General features: G+C 41.7%; 1 protein-coding gene and 1 long non-coding RNA gene across 3 annotated transcripts in view; one reads left to right on the top strand and one right to left on the bottom strand.

Moving 5' to 3' along the window:
• LOC144072555 (uncharacterized) overlaps positions 1 to 20,223 on the bottom strand; it is a 42,241-nt gene extending 22,018 nt beyond the window's left edge. The window contains exons 1-4 of the long non-coding RNA XR_013299832.1: positions 19,934 to 20,223; positions 15,941 to 16,065; positions 15,743 to 15,823; positions 11,661 to 11,815 (exon numbers count right to left, since the gene is read on the bottom strand). This is a non-coding gene — a long non-coding RNA (uncharacterized LOC144072555). The remainder of the gene's footprint in view (positions 1 to 11,660; positions 11,816 to 15,742; positions 15,824 to 15,940; positions 16,066 to 19,933) is intronic.
• Positions 1,180 to 20,463, top strand: LOC144072554 (general transcription factor II-I repeat domain-containing protein 2-like). Of its 2 annotated transcripts, XM_077597642.1 has the most exons (4): positions 1,180 to 8,034; positions 8,215 to 16,054; positions 17,693 to 18,189; positions 18,682 to 20,463. In XM_077597642.1, the coding sequence occupies exons 3-4, from the start codon at positions 18,166 to 18,168 to the stop codon at positions 19,117 to 19,119; spliced, it is 462 nt and encodes a 153-aa protein (XP_077453768.1). In that variant the 5' UTR covers positions 1,180 to 8,034; positions 8,215 to 16,054; positions 17,693 to 18,165; the 3' UTR covers positions 19,120 to 20,463. The 2 variants fall into 2 exon arrangements, with proteins under 2 accessions (XP_077453768.1, XP_077453767.1); XM_077597641.1 differs by lacking the exons at positions 17,693 to 18,189; positions 18,682 to 20,463 and having other exon boundaries at positions 1,195 to 8,034; positions 8,215 to 8,633.
• The last annotated feature ends 1,111 nt before the right edge of the window (positions 20,464 to 21,574 follow it).

The raw sequence follows: 21,574 nt of genomic DNA, 5'->3' as shown, positions 1-21,574 counted from the left end.
AATATAGCAACGGTCAGCAAAACCTGTCAGAGGGTGAGTTTTTATAAGAATGTATGGTGGAGACCATAGGTATTTTGTCCCCGGAGACCAAAGACTAATTTGAGAAAACCAGTTTATGATGGTGGACAGTTACTCGCCGTGTGGAACTAATAGATGAAGATATCAAGAGTATCTTAAACAAAAAGACAAAGTCATCCACGTATTCTTTAGCGCTGAATGAAAGCAATGATGTCAAAGACACTGCTCAGCTCCTTATTTTTATCCGAGGTATCAACGACACTTGAAATAACGAAGGAGTTTTTGACAATGGAGTGTCTGAAAGGTCAAACACAGGGAGAGGAATTGTTTGACCGGGTGTCTGCTGTCAGAAAATGTGAAGCTTCCTTTGAGTAAGCTAGTCAATTTCACCACAGAGGGATCTCCGAATTTAATGGGGAAAAACATTGGCCTGCTGAGTAGAGTGAAAGATGAAAACCAGAACCAGTATGTCATTTTCCTACGCTGTATCATCCACCAGGAATCTATGTAAATCGGTATTACAGCTGAATCATTTCCTTTCGTGAAACTCATCAACTACATACGCACAAGGGGACTTCAGCACCGTCAGTTTATTGCGTTCCTGGAGGAAACTGCTGCGGATCTCCAGGACCTGCTTTATCACTCCAGTGTCTGCTGGTTGAGTTTGGGCAAAGTGTTTCAACCCGTGTGGGAGCTCAAAGAGATTGGCGTGTTTTTGGAGCAGTCCTCTTCTATACTCTTCTATACTTTTGGAGCTTCTCTCTTGACCGTGACCACCGTGTCGTGTCCATTGCTTCTGTCGAACAGACATTTTCAGCCCGAAACAGAATCTAAACTTATACCAGAAATACAACAGGACAGACTCGACTGTCAGCATTAGCTTTGATGGCGATAGAAAAACTTCTTGATGGACCTGAAACGCACGTGTAATCTACCACAGAGTAATTGAAATTTTCTTGAGAAAAGAAAGGAGGATGCATTTTGTGTGTGTGTGTGTGTATATGTATATATATATATATATATATATATATATATATATATATATATATATATATATATATATATATATATATATATATATATATATATATATATATATATATATATATATATATACAGTGGTACCTCAACATACGATCTTAATCTGTTCCGGGACTGAGATCGTATGAGGAGATTCTCGTAACTCGAGCGGATGTTTCCCATTGAAATGAATGGGAAACAATAATTCGTTTCAACTCTGACTTTTTTTTTCCACGACAACGCACTCGTAAACGGAACAAACACATTTAAATTAACTTGGATTAATATATACAGACACTCAAACATACGTTTAATGTAACTGCACAAAACTGAATTATAATTTTGTTGTAATCTTTTGTTACCTTCGTTTTCCGGGTTGGCGGTTTGCCACGCCTCCACCCTCACGTTCGCTATCGATGGGCTGTTTGCTGTTGTACTACGTATTCCCTTCAAAATATTCCGAAAATGATTCACACAAATGTCCTCACAATAGGATAACCCACGACCACTTGCCAACGAGAAATAGTCTTGTAGTACATTTTAGCGATCGCTCCGCTGCTCATAAAGACTGGCTCGCAACTCCCTCGTTGAAATGGCTCTGGTTCCAACCGCTTTGAACGGCGCCTATGAGAGAGAGTTGCGACCAGAAATATTACAAAGAGGGAATTGCGAGCCAGTGCCGCTGATGTTCTTAGGAGCAGCGAACGAGAAGTAATATAATACTCCTCGTATTAGATAATAAAAATAACAGGAAATGCAACAGCTCAGCCTACCCACGTATTGATTGTGGGTAATGAAGTTTCATTCTGAGAAAGAGTGCCATTGCCTATCGGCGTTGTGTGCACGAGTATACTTCATAACCCAGAAAGCCCTCTTTTTGCCCGCGCGTTGTGCGTTTCCTTGTCGATGCGTAGGAGGAAAAAACTCGTCTGAATTAATCGTTCAGTGCTCGTAGATATTGTTATACACGAAAGATATGCAAAAAAGCTTGGTCGCATCACGAAATTTTGATCGCATGACGGGCGAATTATTCGATCGAAATTTCCGTCGTAAGACGAGAATTTTGTATGACGAGCGGTCGTGTGACGAGGTACCACTGTATGTGTGTGTATGTATATATATATATATATATATATATATATCTAAAACATCATAGGCGCCGTTCAAAGCGGCTGCTAGTTGCAGTGGCTCCCTAAACCCTCACTCGTATTCTGTGTTTTTAGGGCTTTTTTAGAGCTTTTGTATCCTTTATTTTTACGTTTTATTGTCTCTTAAGATTTTACTTGTTACTTTGCTTTATATATTATATTCCAAACTTTAATGTTTTAAAATTTTACTTTCAAGACTCTACTCCAAGACTCAAGTTGTGCGAGAGGCAGGCTTTGAGCTATTAGTTTAGTTTATCTTTGCGAATTCTGGACATTATATTTTGACCCACTCAGCCATGCCTCCGCTGTTTTACACAAAGGATCAGCTGTTAGCGCTACGCAACACCTGGGAAGTAGAAACTCAGACAAAGACCTTTTGTTCATTGTAATTGAGTTGAGAACAATAGTTGTAATCCTACAGTGGTACTATATCAAAATGAAACAGCTACAATAAAATGAAGGAGTAACATATGTCATTCTTCACTATCCACGGAGATCCCAGTGGTCTTGAGATGTCCTCGGGGATATTTTAGGTCCGTTGGTAATCTGTTGTGATGGATATATTGCATCTCTTCCCGAAAGTAATTAAATCCTGGCGACTGTAGAAAAAGTTTGCCTCGCACATGTTGTAAATAACGATAAGATTGAGTAAAACAAAACACCAAACTGGAGAGCATAAGGTGTCTGAGTGGGATCAGCTAGCAGATTTTACAAGACGCATGTAGTAACCTACCGCTCAATATCAGATATACATCGAGACACTTATCATACTCCATCTAACATATATAATTTCAACAATGACAGTATTTAGCCATTATCAGTGTTTTGTGCATTATAACATTATATTACAGTTTACACTAACTGTTTTCCATAACAGCATATCATCATGCAGTACTCACATTCTACTCAATATAATCGCTTAAAGACCGATTAAAGAAGTCACAGTCACATTTATTATGTTTACACTAGCATACAATTGGTGAAGGACACTGGCAGTCAGACAGAATAGGTAGGTGAAAAAGTGCTCGGGGCCCTCCTGGAGGAGTCTTCCTGCGGGACGAGCCATTCACTGCGGGACACCGTAAGAGCATCGGGGAACCGTGAGGCGTAACGACGTCCGTTCAGGAGGTTGACGATGGGGAAGAGGTGAAGCAAGCACCCAAATCCTGCATGTGGCATGCCAAGCCATCATTTCAGGCCGGCGAGAGACGACTTTCCTGACCTGGGGTCCATCCAGTGGACACCGTTCTGATTATCGGTGGGTGATCGAAAAAAAGAGCCCGAGGGACCCCAGGTACCGTTCTTACAGAGGCACAATAATCCTCTGAGTAGTAATAAAAGAGGAAACATCACTCCTGCACATTCCTCATGACCAAATTGCATCGGAAGTCCAAAGAACTGAATTATGTGATCTGTTCAAATGTTGGAAGTCCACCATTGTGTTTGTAGTTAACCAAAAGGAGGGAATATTGTGGAATCATATCTAAAGCATGCCATCATATGTTATAGTATAAAGATTTGCACGACCACCATTTGAACTGAGTGGTCTATGCGCCTGCTAGTCGTGAACAACATCCTGTGTTTATATGAGGAGAGGGCGGGCTGACCTGCCAAGAAGGATCTCAGACGATTTGTTTTTGCCAAAGCGATGACGAAAGATTGCATGTGTTTTTTGTTGAAAACAAGCCTATAAAAACTCAAAGTTTTCCAATAAAGATTGGGTCTTCCTCTTATCCAAAACCAGAATGAGGGGGAATCGCCCGTGTTTTGGCCATATATCTGCATATAGATTGAATATATATAACCTCCCCCTTTTTTTTTTCTCTGTCCTACTCTGCCACCGCCGTCCTCGAAAGGCTTATCAGCGACTTCAGAAATATTCCACCTTGATATTAGAATATTGATATATCTTGGTGGCTAGCCAATTGAAACACAAAAGACAGACACTCATCCATGCTCGCACTCATAATCAAGGAATTTAGAGTGCTCCCCCAATCATCCATAATTTTGGTTTGTTGGAGTAAAACTGGAGTACCCAGAGAAAACCTACGAATTCTTGAGGACACCAGGAATACTCCACACTCCGGAAGATCTGGATCCACTCCGCATTAGTAGATCCTCGAACCGCAAGATTGATGCCTGAAGAAACTAGATAATTAATGTATTAGATTCACATGCCACATATCTAAAAATAGAAATTTGTTCAATTGCCACCGCCCCTTACCCCAGTCAGTCAGCATGTAGACTGCCATGCGAGTGGCTGTGATTAACTATCTATTCGCCAATAATGCAATAACGGAAAAGTTGTGACACATTGAAACACACACACACACCCTTTTAGTATTTTAACCGTTTGTAAAACTTTATCTCCATGTTCTGGATTAAGTTACACCCCCTTTCAATGTTATCGAATTTTGCCCATTCTAGTCAACCCATCTACTTAAAGCATTTCTCCAAGGTTGATATTTTATAATTTGGAGATGTTATTTTTAAAACATAGACATTATTTCATCACTTGTTTCACACCATGAAAGGCCCCACCTGAATTTAGATTTTATTTTATTTTTTTGTAGATATTCCCCTTTATCTAAGCTTGTTATTGCCAATCGTTATCACCGTAACATTCAGGTGTATTAACCCCATAATTGCAATGCAGTAAGTTTTGGCTAAATTCTTAATGTGTATGCCCCTAAAGCAATAGACAGTAATAACGTCCCAATAGTCATCAATATGACCTATACCAAAGCATATGCCCCCTTCAGGTTAAACAGGGAACGTCTTCTGTGCACTTAAAGACGCTCCATGTTTCTTCCAGGGAAACCATGCCTATCCTAAATCAATTATCTTATCTACCCCAGCCAGGTTCAATTTACCTAATAATTTGGACGAATGCCACGAAATTTCTCATGCCATTTCTGCATTGTTAAATTCATGTCTGATCTCTTTAACAACCAAATAACTTAGTACCTAAAACATGATTTGTAAATCACCCCATACTATGTTTACTTAAGATAAGAGCCATTTCTTATAGCTCCCTGTTACCACAAGAAAAATCTACAATAATTAAATTAGAGAAATCCACCTTTTACTAGGCATTTCCTAATTACAATTTTCAATGCTTAATAAAGGACCCACAAATTGTAACCAATATGCCATAATATTGTAAAAAAAATCCATTCATTTTTCTTTAACCAGCCAATCTCCTATTTTAAAGTATTTTGAACAATCCAACCATTCAAAAACTGTAATAATATCGTTTTATCCTCCAAAACTAGCTCTCTTCAATCAAGAACCCTTTGAAATTCACAAAACAAAAAATAAAATAATAATAATAGCATTATTCCCAATTCCAAAGCTTTTACCAAATCAATCTTTGCCAAACAGATTTTCTATCACCTCGAAAGCCATTTCTTATTAAATCCCAAAAATAAATGTGAAGATAATTGCGGAACCCTGCGTCCCTTGCAGACCATGATTGTTCTTATTCTGAAATGTTTAAACCAGGGGTCACCAAACTACGGCCCGCGGGCCGGATACGGCCCGCCGGCACATTTGGACCGGCCCTCTGAACAATACCTGAGACGCTATCGTTGTTTTTTTTTTTTATTTATTTATTTTTTTTTTTTTTTTTTTTTTTTTATTTATTTTTTTTTTTGGGGGGGATGCAGCCCGCCGGCACATTTGGACCGGCCCTCTGAACAATACCAGAGACGCTATCGGATTTATTTTCCTATTTGGCCTTGAAGACTGGGACGTTTTAATCTTGTGTTTGGTTCATTGCACCCCTGCTGAGCCCACAAATCATCCCAGTGAAGCGGGCCTTCGCATTGCTCCTTTGGTGACATGCGCGGGGAGAGTGTTTGCCTTTGATGCAAGCGGGCATTCCACCGTTGCATGCGTGAGCAGAGTGTTAGCGAGACATCTGGACGATCGCAGGTGAGGGCGGAGCCCTGGTACCATTGCTATTGCGATGCTATTCAAGCATATAAAAACTGTGCAACCTGAACCTGTTTGAGAACGGAATAATGGCGAAAAGGTTAGTTAAGAGAAAAATTGATTCAGAATGCAGGGTATTTAACCTGCAGTGGACAAACGATTATTTTTTTGTTCAATGCAAAGAAAAGGCTGTTTGTCTCATCTGTCAAGAGACGGTGGCAGTATTCAAAGAATACAATCTTCGCCGGCACTACGAATCCCGTCACAAGGACAAGTACGATAGCGTGCAAGGCCAAATACGAGCAGACAAACTCTCAAAGCTAAAAGTTGGACTATTATCTCAGCAGACTACATTTCTACGCCAAGCTCAGCTGAACCAGGCATCCGTTCGGGCCAGCTTTCGGGTTGCTAAACTGATAGCAAGCAACGGTAAGCCTTTCACTGACGGAGTTTTTTAAGAAATGTATGGATGTTGTCGTGGAGGAAGTGTGTCCCGAGAAGAAAGATGCATTTAATGCCGTAAGTCTGTCGGCGAGTACAATCACCAGACGCGTTGAAGAAATCGGGAATAATGTCTATGCCCAGCTGCAGCAGAAGACGAAAGAATTTGACTTTTTTTCATTAGCACTGGATGAAAGCACGGACGTGCAAGACACAGCGCAACTGCTCATTTTTATTCGTGGAGTTAGCGCAAACTTTGAGATATGCGAGGATCTGGCAGCCCTCCAAAGTCTCAAAGGGACCACAACGGGAGAGGATATTTTTGACAAAGTGTGCCAAACCATGGAGAAGTTGGACCTGGACTGGTCAAAGCTGGCTAGCATCACGACTGACGGGGCTCCTAGCATGGTGGGCGAAACTCGCGGTTTAATAGGACGCATGAACCGTGAGTTGGAAAAAAGGGGTCTCACCGCCCCGCTACGAGTCCACTGCCTAATTCACCAGCAAGCACTGTGCTGCAAAGTATTGACGTGGGATTCTGTAATGAAGGTTGTGGTGTCGTGCATAAACTTCATCAGGGCAAAGGGACTTAAACACAGGCAGTTCCAAGAATTCCTGTCTGAACTGGAGTCTACGCACGGAGATGTGCTGTACTACACAGAGGTCCGATGGCTGAGCCGGGGCAGAGTTTTGAGGCGTTTTTACGAGCTTCTACCCGAAATTAATGCATTTCTTCATTTAAAAGACAAAACGGTCCCAGAGCTGATCAACCCAGAATGGAAATGGCACCTCGCATTTTTCACAGACGTGACAGAAATACTTAACCGCCTTAACTTGCAGCTACAAGGCGAAGGGAAACTCATTTGCGACATGTATTCACACATAAAAGCATTGGAGGTGAAATTAGCGCTGCTTTTGGAACAAGTGAAAAAGCGCAACTTTGTCCATCTTCCTGCTACCCAAAACCTGTCGACAGAGAACCCAGCGGTCCCGTTCCCAGCTGAAAAGTGCGTGGAAGCACTGGAAATGCTGAAGGCGGAGTTCGGTGTGCGATTCACTGAACTACATGTTCATGCAAAAGAAATCCGTCTTTTTCAGAACCCCTTTGTTGCCGACATTGATGAAGCCCAGCCTTCATATCAGTTTGAGTTGGCTGAGTTACAGAACTGTGATGTTCTGAAAGACGCATTCAAGATCAACAGTCTCATTGACTTCTATGCCTCCCTCCCAAACGACACATATCCAAACATCAAAAAACATGCAAGGAAAATGTCCTCAGTTTTTGGCAGCACGTATATCTGCGAGAAAACCTTTTCTCGCATGAAACTGCTGAAAACTCCGATGAGATCAAGATTGACAGATGAACATTTGCATCAGTGCTTGAGACTGGCTGTAACTAGAATGGAACCTGATATTCAACTTCTCACCAGCCAGATGCAGGCCCACAGTTCACACTGATGAACAGACATAGGTAAGCTCACTTTTCTGACTTGAATGAGTCATTCTGAGCATAAACAAATATAATCATAATAAAATCTACTGGGATAAAATCCATCTTTACAACCATACTGGTAGTGAAATGTATTGTGCTGTGTAGGTGCGGTTTCACTTAGTTCAGTTTCTCAACCTGCTTCCTTTGTGGTTTTCACAGGGAAGTTGATGAGAGAGCTGCAAACAGCGGTGTCTACAAGCCTATTGGAACAAAAGGATTATAAGGAAGAAACACAAGAACTTTAGGAGACTGCTCATATGTGTCAGAGAGATTCTGCTCTGACAACTGAGCTGAACTTTTATCTGTTAAGATTGTGCATGGCACAACAGAAAGTTAATGTTCCATGGCTTTTTTTCTATGAAGAACCCAGAGAGAGTTATTTACTTCTTATTTATTTCATAAATAGTGTTATTTATTTCCTGTTTTTTATGTGAAGAACTCAGAGAGGGTTATTTAGTTATTATTTATTTCATTAATAGTGTTATTATTTGTTTTCTGACTTTTTTCTGTAAAGAACCTGGAAAGGGTTATTTGGTTATGTGTGGCTTTCTGGAAAACAATAAAAAAAATTAAGCTCCCCTACGATCGTCACACTTTTTCTGTTACAAACTGACACCGGCCCCCCATCAGAGAAGGGAAAAGTTATGTGGCCCTCACAGGAAAAAGTTTGGGGACCCCTGGTTTAAACGGAAGCGCGCCCTTAGCCGCTGACTGTGACCTTCACGCTCGCTGCAAAAGCAGCATTCTTATCTTTTGTTTACAAATTCCAAAACGCACAAAGCCTTGCCTCCTGTGCACCATCATAATATTTTTTAGAGAAGACTAAATTAATAACCTAAATTAATTATTCTCCCGATATCCAACTATATCACAATATTTTGCCAAGACCCCATAATCACAATATGCTGCAAGCATAACTATATCATAGCAAAAACCCATTTCTGCCCTCAAGTTTGCTTAAGCACCCCCAAGGCCAATTATTGTAATATTCTCCACGGAAGGGGTCCCCCAAAAATTTTAGTCGCTTGTGCGGTCCACGCGCATACTATACTGTATTATAATGTCTAACACCGTCAAATCAGCTGCACCAAAACAGAGCGCTTCCCCCGCAATCAACGCATTATTTGGCAAGTTTAGAGTATGACAAAAACGCAGTTTTGGCAAGCCCGCTAAACATTTAATTTGCCGTTTTGTATTTCTGTTAACCCAAATATTCCCGCTAGCAGACGGGAACGAAACCAGGATAAGCCACAATAAGCCATTTCATTCCAGTACATTGACAGTTGTTAGAATTATTATGGAATATTCTATATGTGTTGTAAGCATTTTTTAATAAGTAGTAAGGCTATAAATCAAGTCATGGGAACCACACATTTAGATACTATTAAAAAGTATGTCACTTGGAAATAACCATTTTAATTGTTGTTTTACAACTTTCAGCATCACACAAAAAATTCCAATTGATTTCATTCACAAAGAATGTGATCTCTGGTTTAAAATTAGCTCCACATCCTCATGTTCAAAATCCTCATTAAAATCATTTTGAGCAGGCCTGTCTTTTTTTAGAGACCTTTTTGTCCAGGCAATCACGCGATATATGCCCCAATTTTCCACAAACCCAGCACATAGCATTTTTGAAAACCCGATTTCTGTTTAACCTCTTTTTTTTTTTTTTCCAACCCCTTGGTAACATTTCGCTATCTTTTATTTTTTCACACAACGGACCCGTTTTATCACCCTTCTTTCTGTGGAACAAGACAGAAGGCTCTGCTTTTCCGGCCCCGCTGTTATCAACATTTTGGCTCTCACTCCGCTCAATTTTCCTAACGTTCCCATCACAACGCTTTTTTGCCATCAAAAACCAATAATTTGTATCCTCATATCCATCATTATCCATTTTACACAGATTACTCTTGTGCTTAACGCGCATTTTATCTTGTAAATCGAGTATTTTATGCATATTAAGCTGTCCAGTAAACCCATACTCGGTTATCCATAAGTTTAGGTGTTTAACTCTTGTAGCGCTTTGACTTTCAACAAACTTCCAATCTCTACACGGCAGACGCTGTTTTGGATCGTCGTCGCTAGCCGCTTTTTTATTCGAGCTGCCCATCTTTGGATGGAGCTCGCGTGCACTCAGTTATCAGTTAGCAAATTTCTTTTCCGCGGAAGGACATACGTAACACACACAACACGTAACACACGCAACACAAATGTATACCCTAGCTTGATATACTGTCAGAGTTATATTTGTACCTTTCCGGACCACGGCACAGGACACCCCGAACTGCCCCAAGTTTTATAGACTCATGCTCTGTCTCTTTACCTGGCAGCGACTAGTATACCCAGGGTTTTTAACGCAGTCCCCTGGACGCGTGTCGCAGTCCCCTGGACGCGAGTCTCATTTAAAAAAAAATGGACCTCACGTGCAATGCCCCTTCACGCATTTGGAACCCGTCAACAAACGCAGACATTCACGTGGACTTACCAGATATGACCCCAGATGTCTCTTTCAGAGGGTTAGTCGTCGAAACCGTCGAGAACCCAGGCGCTCCTTCGAGTTATCCAGCCCGGAAAAGGGTATTTAAGCGCCGTGCATGGTCTTTCCAGATATCGAACGGAAGCGACCTGGATTCTGCTTCGGTATCTTGACCACAGGCTCGAAGGACCAAATGTTAGGTTCATCCAATTGTACGTTTATCCTTAGGTTTTTCCAATTCAGCTTTCAATAAAAAAGGCATCTGTAGTCACATCACATTTAATTCTTGCAAGAAGAGAATACATCCGGCCGCTCGCCCCACAAGATTATTCTAACGAGTGGCATTATGTCCTGCCCATTTAAGGCCTCAAATCAAAACAATTACAAGGTTATCGATTCCAATTGCGTAAGCAAGAAACAAAACAATTCCATAATCAAGCAAACCTAGCGTCAACCTAGCGTCACAAATTAAAACAATATGCGAGTAATCGATCCAATTGCGTAAGCAAGAAACAAAACAATTCCATGTCAAGCGTCACAAAGGAAAAACAATATGCGAGTTGATTGATAGCCATCCGCTGAATCAACAACAATTTAAGCATCCTTCACAGATCTTCATTGCGAACTTGAGGCGCATCTTCCAGTACTCAGTCCTCGGAGCAAGAACTCAGTGTATTGTTTTATGTCCTTGCGAACTTGTATCTCTCGCTGGACCCAGCTGTCCTGGAGAGCGACCTTGGCGTAAGCGTTTGTCTTCACATATTAATTCAACTCTAACATAAAAGCGATCAACACATATATATATATATATATATATTGTTTAATATAGTTACACATTTAGGATGAGCATTACTATTCCTAATAAGCAAATATATTGATTAATATAGTAAGCATGTATATTATAAGGCTTTATATTCATTGCAAACACATTTATAATAATGATTACTCCAACATAGAGGAAAGGGTTAAGATCATACTTGTCCATGTTTTCACAACTGAACTCAACCAAAATACACGCCATTTCAAATGCATGCAGAATACAATAGCTTAAAGAGGTGCGTCAGACCAAAGAGTCAATGGGTTATCGAATATGTATTGGAGTTTTAATGGGGGCATCAACACTTACCAAATGAACATCGTATTAACTGCATCATGTAAGAGTAGATGCACCGTCTTGCAGTTGGTTTTACATGGCCAACACTTTACTTTCCAGCACTAAAGGAGCCACTTGGTTGGACTTGCTAGTTTGTGGGCAGAGGGGTCAGTTTTTATGTATTTTACCTAAAACATAAAACACAAAATATATGTATTATTTATTTCATCTATTAATACCCAAGAAAAAAAACAAAATTGATATAAATTATAACTGTGTGTGACCCAAAGTCCAAACTAGTGTTGTGAGAGGAAAATAATGAATGTATAATTTGTCCTTTTTTGGTCTCTCCTCTACAGTTTCCTTTTTCCATTCGAACTGTTCCTGCTGGAAAAATCACCTGAATCACCCTTCCCCACTGTAGCAGCAAAACAATTCAATAGATGCTAAATTATGGTAATCTGATCCCTTAGAATCAAAGGTTTAAATTATTAAACCGTGCCTTCAACATTGATCTTCCGCGCTTATGGAACAACACAGACACTCAGTCAAATGGACTGTCAGGTTTAGATGAAAAAGAGAAAGGAAATTTGGGGGGCTTTATATAAGATAAAAGTGGAGGTATAACAATCTAATAAATCTGACTATTATGGATGGGACTGTTTGCTATAAGTTTCTTTTAATTACACCCAGGAATTAGAAGGCTTTATCCCACCAGTCTGCCCAGGCGGACAGTTCCAGTCCAGAATGCCTCTTCATTTCCAGCTCAGGGTTTGGAGGCCTTCAACGGCTCTGGTTAGGGATCCATTGGGTGACATGCGGTTTAGTGCAACATTTCCAAACATTGCACACGTCCCCTGCTCCACAGCTTTGCGGTCCTTGAAAGCCATGAGACTGGTGGCTGCCGGCTTTTCCTTCATTGCTACAAATTCCTGCTCAATATAATTTCCAAGTTTTTTTGGACATTGTAATGGATATTGTTTACCCTATTCATATTTTTATTTGGCATAACCCCCAAAAAAATAGACTCCTGCTGCAATTTGGAGACCCAACCCATAAGTGGGATCGCCATCCCTCGATGAGGCTCAACGCCGTCGAGAAAGGCCAGCCACCGCACCGAAATTCTGAGCCGCCAATTGTATCTCCTCGATTGTTCCCACTTTGGGTCGTGCTAGTGCTTCTTCTTTGTAGGTAGAGCACCCAGGCTCCTGGCACCACCGTTGGTCCAGTTCGTTTCCTGTTGAGAAGCACAGTCTCCTCCTGCTAACCCAAATTCAAAGCGTTTCCCTCAAGATTTCTTTATTTTATGTAGTCAGCCTCATCATCCAGTTCCAATCATGCAGTGAATAATGGTGATCTGTATGGTCTACCAAATAGGATTTTCATATGTTGTTGTCCGGTTGAACTCATTATGTAGGCGCAATGATTTCATGGTGAAATATGGAACCTTTTGCCAATTCCGTCAATTATTTTGTTAACACATCGGGTGCCATTATCACTATAAATCAATGGTTCTCTGGAATTCCATATCGTGCACTGATATGCCGAGCACAGGTTAAGCATGCTCTGCACAAATTTGCGCAGACAACTTAAACCCATAAGTTATGTTGTGGCACCATACCAAGGCCACCACCACCCTGTCGAGGCATAGGACTTCCTATGACTCAATATTGCAGCTCACCTAAGCTTTTTTTTCTTCAGTGCTACCAAGGCGTTTTGGTGTTTGGTCTACCTAAAGTTCTCAGGAGCAAAGCATTTACTTTGTTGCAAGCAACCATATAATAATAATATGAAACTAAGTTTAATAGTAAAGCAAAGCATTCTTCATTGAAAGCAAATATATAATAATGTAAGACTAATAACCCTAAAAAAAGTACACCACAACAATATGCAAACACAATAGTACCTACTAAAACAGGCATACTAAACATTACAACAAGACTACTCCATTTGCCAAATGTTTTAATAAACCATGATAAGGGTTGCCATAACTCCCACCGTGAGAGTTCATTTCTAACAGACTTGCAAACCTCTCATGCATCTTGTGACCTCATCCACCGGTGCTATGTTATGAATAATGTTTCGACTATAACAATGACCTCCATTATGAACACAAGCACTCCCTTTTTTCAGTAACCTGCTGTTGATTAGTCTATTTTTTCAATACTATTTGCAAGTAGTCAACAATCGTCTATAAACCGACCAACCTAACCAATTTCTGATTTTGGCTATGATGACAATGAATATAATTGACATTTTCATTCAGGACAAGCAGAAGAGCCCGGCGTTGCCGGGCCTCCTACCAGGCCGTATGTTTTAATGGTAAGCACACTTCCTTTTCACTGCACACTAACGTTAGTACTTCTCCACATCCAGTGTTGTAAGGCTGGAGGCAACTGGTTAGGGTGAATCAGGGATGTGGGTTTTCGAAGAAGTCGAGATCCAACTGAGGTTGTTGCTTGTTTTTTTGTTTGTATGCATGGTATGCCAATGAACATTTTGTGTGTGGGGTAAAAGACGCCGCAAAGTTTTGCCCCAATTCGTCATTCCGTTTCATTGCACGCTGACCTTATTTTTTCTGAAGACAGCGTTTTTGGGAAATACCAGTTTTAAGTGTTATTGATTGTCGAATTGTGGTTTTGTTAAAAAAAAACTGAAACTTGGCATGGACCTTCTCAACGGCCAGATTCAAAACCCCGCCAATTTTGGATGAAATCCAGCAGACGGTTTAGTCGCAATTGGAGCGTATTGATTTTTATATTTTATCGATTTTCTTTACTGTTAAGAGACCAATGATGTTGAAACTAGGGTTTAACACCAATGTTCCCTCTAAGCTGCGCACGTGCGCAATTGCGCACTATTCTCGTCTTCTCTGCGCAGCAGCAATCCTATGGCGCGCATTTTTTTTACCCCTTTCCCCATGATGGCGCCGTTTAAGCGGCAGCCAGTGGCAGTAGCTCTGTCCACTCTTATGTTTTTCGTGTTTTACATGAAAAATTAGAGGGAACATTGACATGCACCTGCTTGTGGCAGGTGTGATACTGGTGTGCCCATAGCGAGCAATGATGATGTCGTGACCGGATGATTCGCCTAAAGACGTTTTGCTGCAGGACATTTGACAGACGGACATGTCGCCGAATGAACGTTCGTTCAAACAGCGTTTAATGATTAAATACAAATACTAGTATTTGTTAGGTTAATGATTAAATACAAATACTAGTATTTGTATTTAATCATTAAACGCTGTTTTCAGCTGGATTTGACCGAATTTGAGAGCATTTTGAGCCATTTGGAGAATGGATGTATATGGACGTTTTTTTGCCTCCATCACGACATCATCGCGACATTTTACCGAGGAATTCACTTCCCTGGGCTCGGTTCTAATGTCCAAAGAGCTCCAGTATTTGTTTTTAATCATTAAACGCTGTTTTCGGCTGGATTTGACCGAATTTGAGAGCATTTTGAGCAGTTTGGCGAATGGACGTATATAGACGTTTTTTTGCCTCCATCGCGACATCATCGCGACATTTTACCAAGGAATTCACTTCCCTGGGCTCGGTTCTAATGTCCAAAGAGCTCCAGTATTTGTATTTAATCATCAAATGCTGTTTTAGGATGGATTTGACCCCATTGCTGTCATTTTACGGCTCGGTTCTGCTACATCTGCCCGCCCAAGAGTGCTTATTCCCGGGCTGCCATGCCCGCCCAAGAGTGCTTATTCCCGGGCTGCCATGCACGCTCAAGAGTGCTTATTCCCGTGCTGCCATGCCCGCCCAAGAGTGCTTATTCCCGGGCTGCCATTGATGGTAGACTAACATTGATTTTTACTATAATTTGGACAACGCCGCCGTTGCGGGCCGGATTAAAAATCCTAACGGGCCGGATATGGCCCGCGGGCTGAGGTTGGTCATTTCTAGCATAGATCGGCTCTTGATTTTTTAAGTCGGGATACATCAATGGGCTCAATTGATACAGAAAAGAAATGCAAAAGAGTGCATCTAGGTGACCAATTAATAGAGGTAGTTTATGTAGTCCAAATGCTACCACAGTCTTTATTTGAAAACCATAAGGCAGAGCTGGAATCAATTGAATATCATTGAGAAGATATTTTTTACCTTAGTCAATGATTACAGCACTGGCATTCACATTTGAGGTCATCAACAGTCAACTACTGAAATGTCCAGGTCGACTCAAACCTATAAAAACAGTAAAAACAGTAAAATCTTCTTCCGCAGATACTTCCCTCAACATCACCTCCAACACCTGGAGCCGCATCCTATATGGGTGAACAGGCGGCGGGGGGCGTGACTTGCCTGTCAATCCTGGCAGGTAAGTCACACCCTCACGGAACATCAGCTGATTAAGGTGCGTCACAACTACACCAGTGACACTGAAGAAGGCGGGAGTACAACGCCGAAACATGTCAGGTGACTAAAACCTTAAAAAAAACCCACCATTGTCTGTTACAAACAAACCGGTCAAAACATTGATAACAAGAAGACAAAATGACGTTAGTACAACTAGTCAAATCAATTTTTTTCTTCTATATACTAACAAAAGTGGGGGAGTGTTGAAGGGAGGGAGATTGATCCTTCCAAGATCTCAGCCTGAAGTTGAAGTTGGACCCAAATTATTTCAGCTGTTGCTTCAGGCAGGTTTTTTGGCATAAGTTTTGATTCTGTTTCTGGCTGAAAATGTCCGTTCGACAGAAGCAGTGAACACGGGGATGGTCACTGTCAAACCCACTAATGTGTATAGCCACCCCATGCTCTCACTCAGATTTTTCTGCTGAAGGAAGTCAAGGAGATCAGTGGGAGATTTTCCTTTAAAATAATCTGTGGCATACATTACAATCAGTTCTGTTCTTAGCCGAGGCAGATCGAAAAGTGCTCCGTGGCTCTGCATTAAGCTGGAGAAGGCTGCATGCAATGTTCCCTCTAAGGTGCGTGCGTGCGCAATTGCGCGCTACTCTCGTCTTCTCTGCGCAGCAGCAATCATATGGCGCGCAGTATTTTTTTTTTACCCCTTTCCCCATGATGGCGCCTAGTAATTATTAGGCTAAAGAAAAGCTCAAAATTTCCCGGACTTTTATTGTTTTTTGTTGGAGAACTTGTTAAGACCCTAACTGACGTACCTTCTTGAAGGGACAACGCATGTACATACAAACTCTTATACATTCACACGTCGGCTCAGTGAAACTGCTCATAGCCATTGTTGGCTTTTATTGATATGTAGATCGTGTTGTTTTACCTTGTTTTCTCGCCGGTCTTTTTGTCGTCGGTCTTTTGGTTGCCCGTTGTCGCGGTCCGGGCGACCAAAAGACCGGCGACCAATCGACCGCACACGCAAGGTTTTATAGCCATAAAATAGTTTTTGAGGGTTGGATTGATTCGTTGAAGGCGCTACGAGAAAATGCACGGACCGCCACTGTATAGTATAGTACCGGGTGACCCAAAAAGATGCATACCCATATTTTATTCGATAAAAAATCCATTTTTTAACGAAAGGTCTTTTCTGTTGGAGGACGTGAAAGGTGAACCTATGGATGATCGTTTTCAGCTATAATTGTGTAAAAGTGTGTAAAAGTGATTGACAACTTTGTCAGACGAGTACAGGTTTGCTTGCAACGGAATGGTGGACATCAGGAACACATCTTGGGAAAGCCATAAATTGACTAAAAATTGACAGAAATAGCTGAAACTCTGGTGAATGGTCTTCCATAAACTGAATAATGTGTGGTTGTAATTTGAAATAAATAGCTTTTTAATCAAAGTCACAATTGAAATTTTCATGGGTACGCATCTTTTTGGGTCACCCTGTATTAGTATAAGTAGTAGTCAACATGGGTAAGTGGTACAAAGTGACTAAATTAGCTAGCAAGAAGTCTTGATTAGATCTTAGGTTCAGAAATCGAGTTGCGTATGGTGACAGCTCTTCGGAAGAAACAGCCTTTCTACCTTTTTTAAAAATTACATGTTAATATTTCGTAATACATTCCTTTTTACTTTACTTTGTATTTTATACTTTTTATTTTAATGTTTTTACTACTTTCTTTGTTCTCTTAGCTTGGTTTCTTTCTGCTAGTTCCTTTTTGGAACTATTCAGCCATGCCTCCACTGGCATACACATGGGATCAGCTGTGAACAATACGCAGAAGAAAGAGCAACACCTTGATGCTGCTGGAAATCCAGAACTGGACAAAAGAGCCGGGAGAAGAAGCGACGCTTCAGACCAATCATTCCATCTAGTATTATGGGGAAAGTGAGATCCCTCCCCGATAAGTTGGAAGAGCTGTTGACGCTTTCCAGGCCGGAAACTGAGTATCTGAATTGTTGTACTCTGTTCCTGTTGATTCTTCCGACTACTGAGGGGCTGTGTGGATAAAGTTGGAAGAGTGTTTCTGAATATTTTCAACCTCGGTCTCAGTCTGCAGTAGTTCCCGACCTTATGGAAGATTTCCTGTGTGTGGTTCCAGTTTTATCTAACTCTACAATGTCTTTTTCTTGTGTCTGTATCCATTTTTGCTACTGCAACCAAGATGGCGTCGCTCAAGTGGCAGCCGGTAGCAGTAGCTCTGTCCGCTCTTGCTCGTTTTGTGTTTTTGCTGCTTTTCTATCTTTTTTGTTGCATTTTAATATTTCTTAATGCTTCCCATATACTACACCATATACCATATATACTTTGCCTTTTATTTTGTGCTTTTTGCTTTGTTGTTTTGCGACCTTTGTGACTCGACCCCACCAACTCACGTGTCTTGGTCTGTGATTGCTACTGCAACCAAGGACATTTCCCGAATCAGGGATGAAATAAAGTTCCACTCCAATCCAATTCATTATTTCCCCACGGGACATTCATCTCAGCCTCCACCCCTCTCTGGAAATAAACATTTTATTCTTGAATTGGACTCAGAATCTGACTTGCAAGGGTACGAGGATGGCCCAGAGCTGGGATTTTCTCACTCCTACCCATTCCTTCCGGCATGCCTAACCGTAACTGGACTTCTGGCTGTTGACAGCCAAATAATCATTTTTTTTCTTTTTTGATGGGAACATAGAGGCCTACTCCTCCCCATTACGCTGAGGTGGATGGCGTTCGAGACTCCGGCAAGGCCACGGCATTCAAGGAGGAGCGGAGTGATTGTCAAGGGCCAAGCTCCCAAACCGGGGCCCCGTTCTCCCATGCCGGCTCCGGCTCATTGCTCTTTAGCGCCGGCTTCTGCTCGTCGCTCTCAAGCGCCGGCTCCTGCTCGTCGCTCTCAAGCACCGACTCCTGCTCGTCACTCTCAAGCACCGGCTCCTGGTCATCACTCTCAAGTGCCGTTCCAGTGCACCGCTCTCGTGGACCCGTCCCATTCACCTGTCCTGGCATCCTTCTCCTCTGCCCCTGTCCTGGCGCTCTGCTCTTCTGCGCCCCTCCTGGCAGCCCGATCCTCTGCGCCTGTCCCGGTGCCTTGCTCCTCTCCGCCCATCTCGCCACTAGTCAGCGACCATGACGGTGGCGACTCTGACGGTGGGGGCCCTGTCGGCGGCGACTCTGACAGTGGAGACCCTGACACCGGCGACTCTGATGGTGGAGGGGCGCGGCGGCGACCCATTGTTCTTTGCGTCCAAGGCGCCCGGCGATCCATCGTGATTCCCAGCTGAGGCAGCCGATGACCTATCATGCTTCCTGGCCAAGGCGTCCTGAGAACCACCATGCTTCCCGGCCAAGGCGTCCTGAGAACCACCATGCTTCCCGGTCAAGGTGACCTGCGACATCACTGTCGCCCCAACAGAGACCGTCCCGGGCGAGGCACCCGATCTATTCCTCGCAAGCCGGCTGGGACGACCCCGCGATGGGACAGGCATGGTCTTTTTTTGGACATCATTGGGTTATATAAGTGGACAGTGCGGTTGCCCTCTTCCGGATCCCCTGTTGTTTGGATGTATTTGGGGCGTCTGAGATCCGTCCCTTAAGGAGGAAATTCTGTCATGTTTTGTTGGGGTTTGGTGGTTGCGTGTGTTTTACCCTTGTGTGTCCTGTCCGCGTGATTGTGGCTGTGTTTCACTTGCTGTGTCTTTCCGGTGTTCCTTCCCTCGTATAACCCATGTGTTCGCAATTGTCTTGTCAACCCCTGTCTATGTATTTAACAGTGGCGGGCCGGGAATTTCCTACCGATGCCTTCAGATGTCTGAATCAATTCAACCCTCAAAAACTATTTTACGGCTATAAAACCTCTGCTGCAGCTACAGCTGCAACACATAAAAAACATCAATAATAACCTACAATTTAAATATTATTTAGGAATATAGCCATATTTTACTCACCAAAAATCCTTTTTATCTGTACACTATCCATCCTCCTCTCTTTCCTCCTTTTCTATCACCATCGAAGCTAATGTTGAAAGTCGAGCCGTCCTGTCATATTTCTGGCATACGTTTTTATTCGATTTAGTGCTGAAAATGTTCGTTCTCGGTTGTGACAGGCTTGCTTGCTTCGGAGTTGTCCGACCTTTATTAATGATGTCCAGCTTTTTTTCTTGAAAAGTCTGTCTTGAAAATGGCTTTGACAGTAAATCTGCAAACAAATCAATTTCTTCTCCTTCAGCCATTGCCACTTCTGGTAAGAATGTTGTAATTTCTGTCATTAAAATGCATCAGGTTCTAATCAAGTTAGACTTATTTATTTTTTCAAATTGAATTATTTCACATTTTGTATTTACAAAGGTAGGCATATTAACTTCTATATGATATTGTACTTCTATTAAAACGGGGCGGCTTATATGCGAGAAAATACGGTAGTTTACCCTCTTTTTAGCTTGTAAGGTTTTGTTTTTTAAAAATTAAACCCTGACGTTTATGCAGCTGCACTCCCTTTTTGTTGTCTGATCCTGCACATGGATCCAACTCCGTCTGCTATGCAACCAGGGTGACAAAACATGTACTAGAGAGAAATGACTTTTAAAAATTGGATTTCAAACTTACAACAAAACCACTCCACACTTTTTTTCATGCTACTTCGCAGCTTTCAGCTCAGGGTTTGCACCTAAACTATATCCAAACCATTGTCATCCCTATATGACAGTACCTTCTCAAATGTTTTCCCCTTATTACACAAAAGTGGTAGTTGCAAACAGTTCCTGTCACACAGTATAAAGTGTGTGCTCATAACGGCAATCTCCATAATTTTTGGCTTCAACTGAGTTGTATTTTGCTTGAGCAGTTAAATTCAACCTGGGATAAATTAGTTCTACAACAGTGCAGAGGTAAGCTGCAGGCACTGAACAAATCTATTTGAAAAGATTTGGAATGTATTGTTCCCATGGGAGAAGTATTGTGATGCACTGAATTTTGTTTCAATATAAAAAATGACAAAATCCACTAACATTGGCATCCATTTTTAAAGTTATATTACATAACTAACAAAACATTTTAACCCTATTAGATAAAAGTGTATCCCTGTTTTATGACCCCATGTTGATGCCCACACTTTCACTAGGTGGCAGTATGTCTCAAGCCAGACCTACAACACAATCTTTTTTTTCATGCTTCTTCCTCTTCTAGCCACCCTTTTACCCTTTTCTTGGAAGGTGCGACCAGTCTCTTTAATGGAATGCCAAGATAATGCTGCACCTCCGAAACACACACACGCACACGCGCGCACGTGCACGCACGCACACAGGCACACGCACACGCTTTCTGAATCTCCAAAAAATAGATCTCGGCATCACTAGGTATTTTTCATCTCATTCATCACATTTTTAAATGACCTTGCCTAGGAGGCAATTATTTTTTTGTGTGACTGACTTCAGATAGGTAATTTTATTTTCATTGGTCAGATATATTTGCCTTCAGCAGTGACGAATGTATATATATTTGTATACAATCCAGAAATACATCATCTCAAAGCATTACAAATGTTTTGCCAATTGTCACAAGGTACTTAGGTACTTAAAGCTGTCCCTGCTT

Source organism: Stigmatopora argus, chromosome 4 (genome assembly GCF_051989625.1).
Source record: "Stigmatopora argus isolate UIUO_Sarg chromosome 4, RoL_Sarg_1.0, whole genome shotgun sequence".
Taxonomy (NCBI): domain Eukaryota; kingdom Metazoa; phylum Chordata; class Actinopteri; order Syngnathiformes; family Syngnathidae; genus Stigmatopora; species Stigmatopora argus.
Note: the sequence above shows the minus strand (reverse complement) of the source record. Positions and strands in the feature narration are given on the sequence as shown.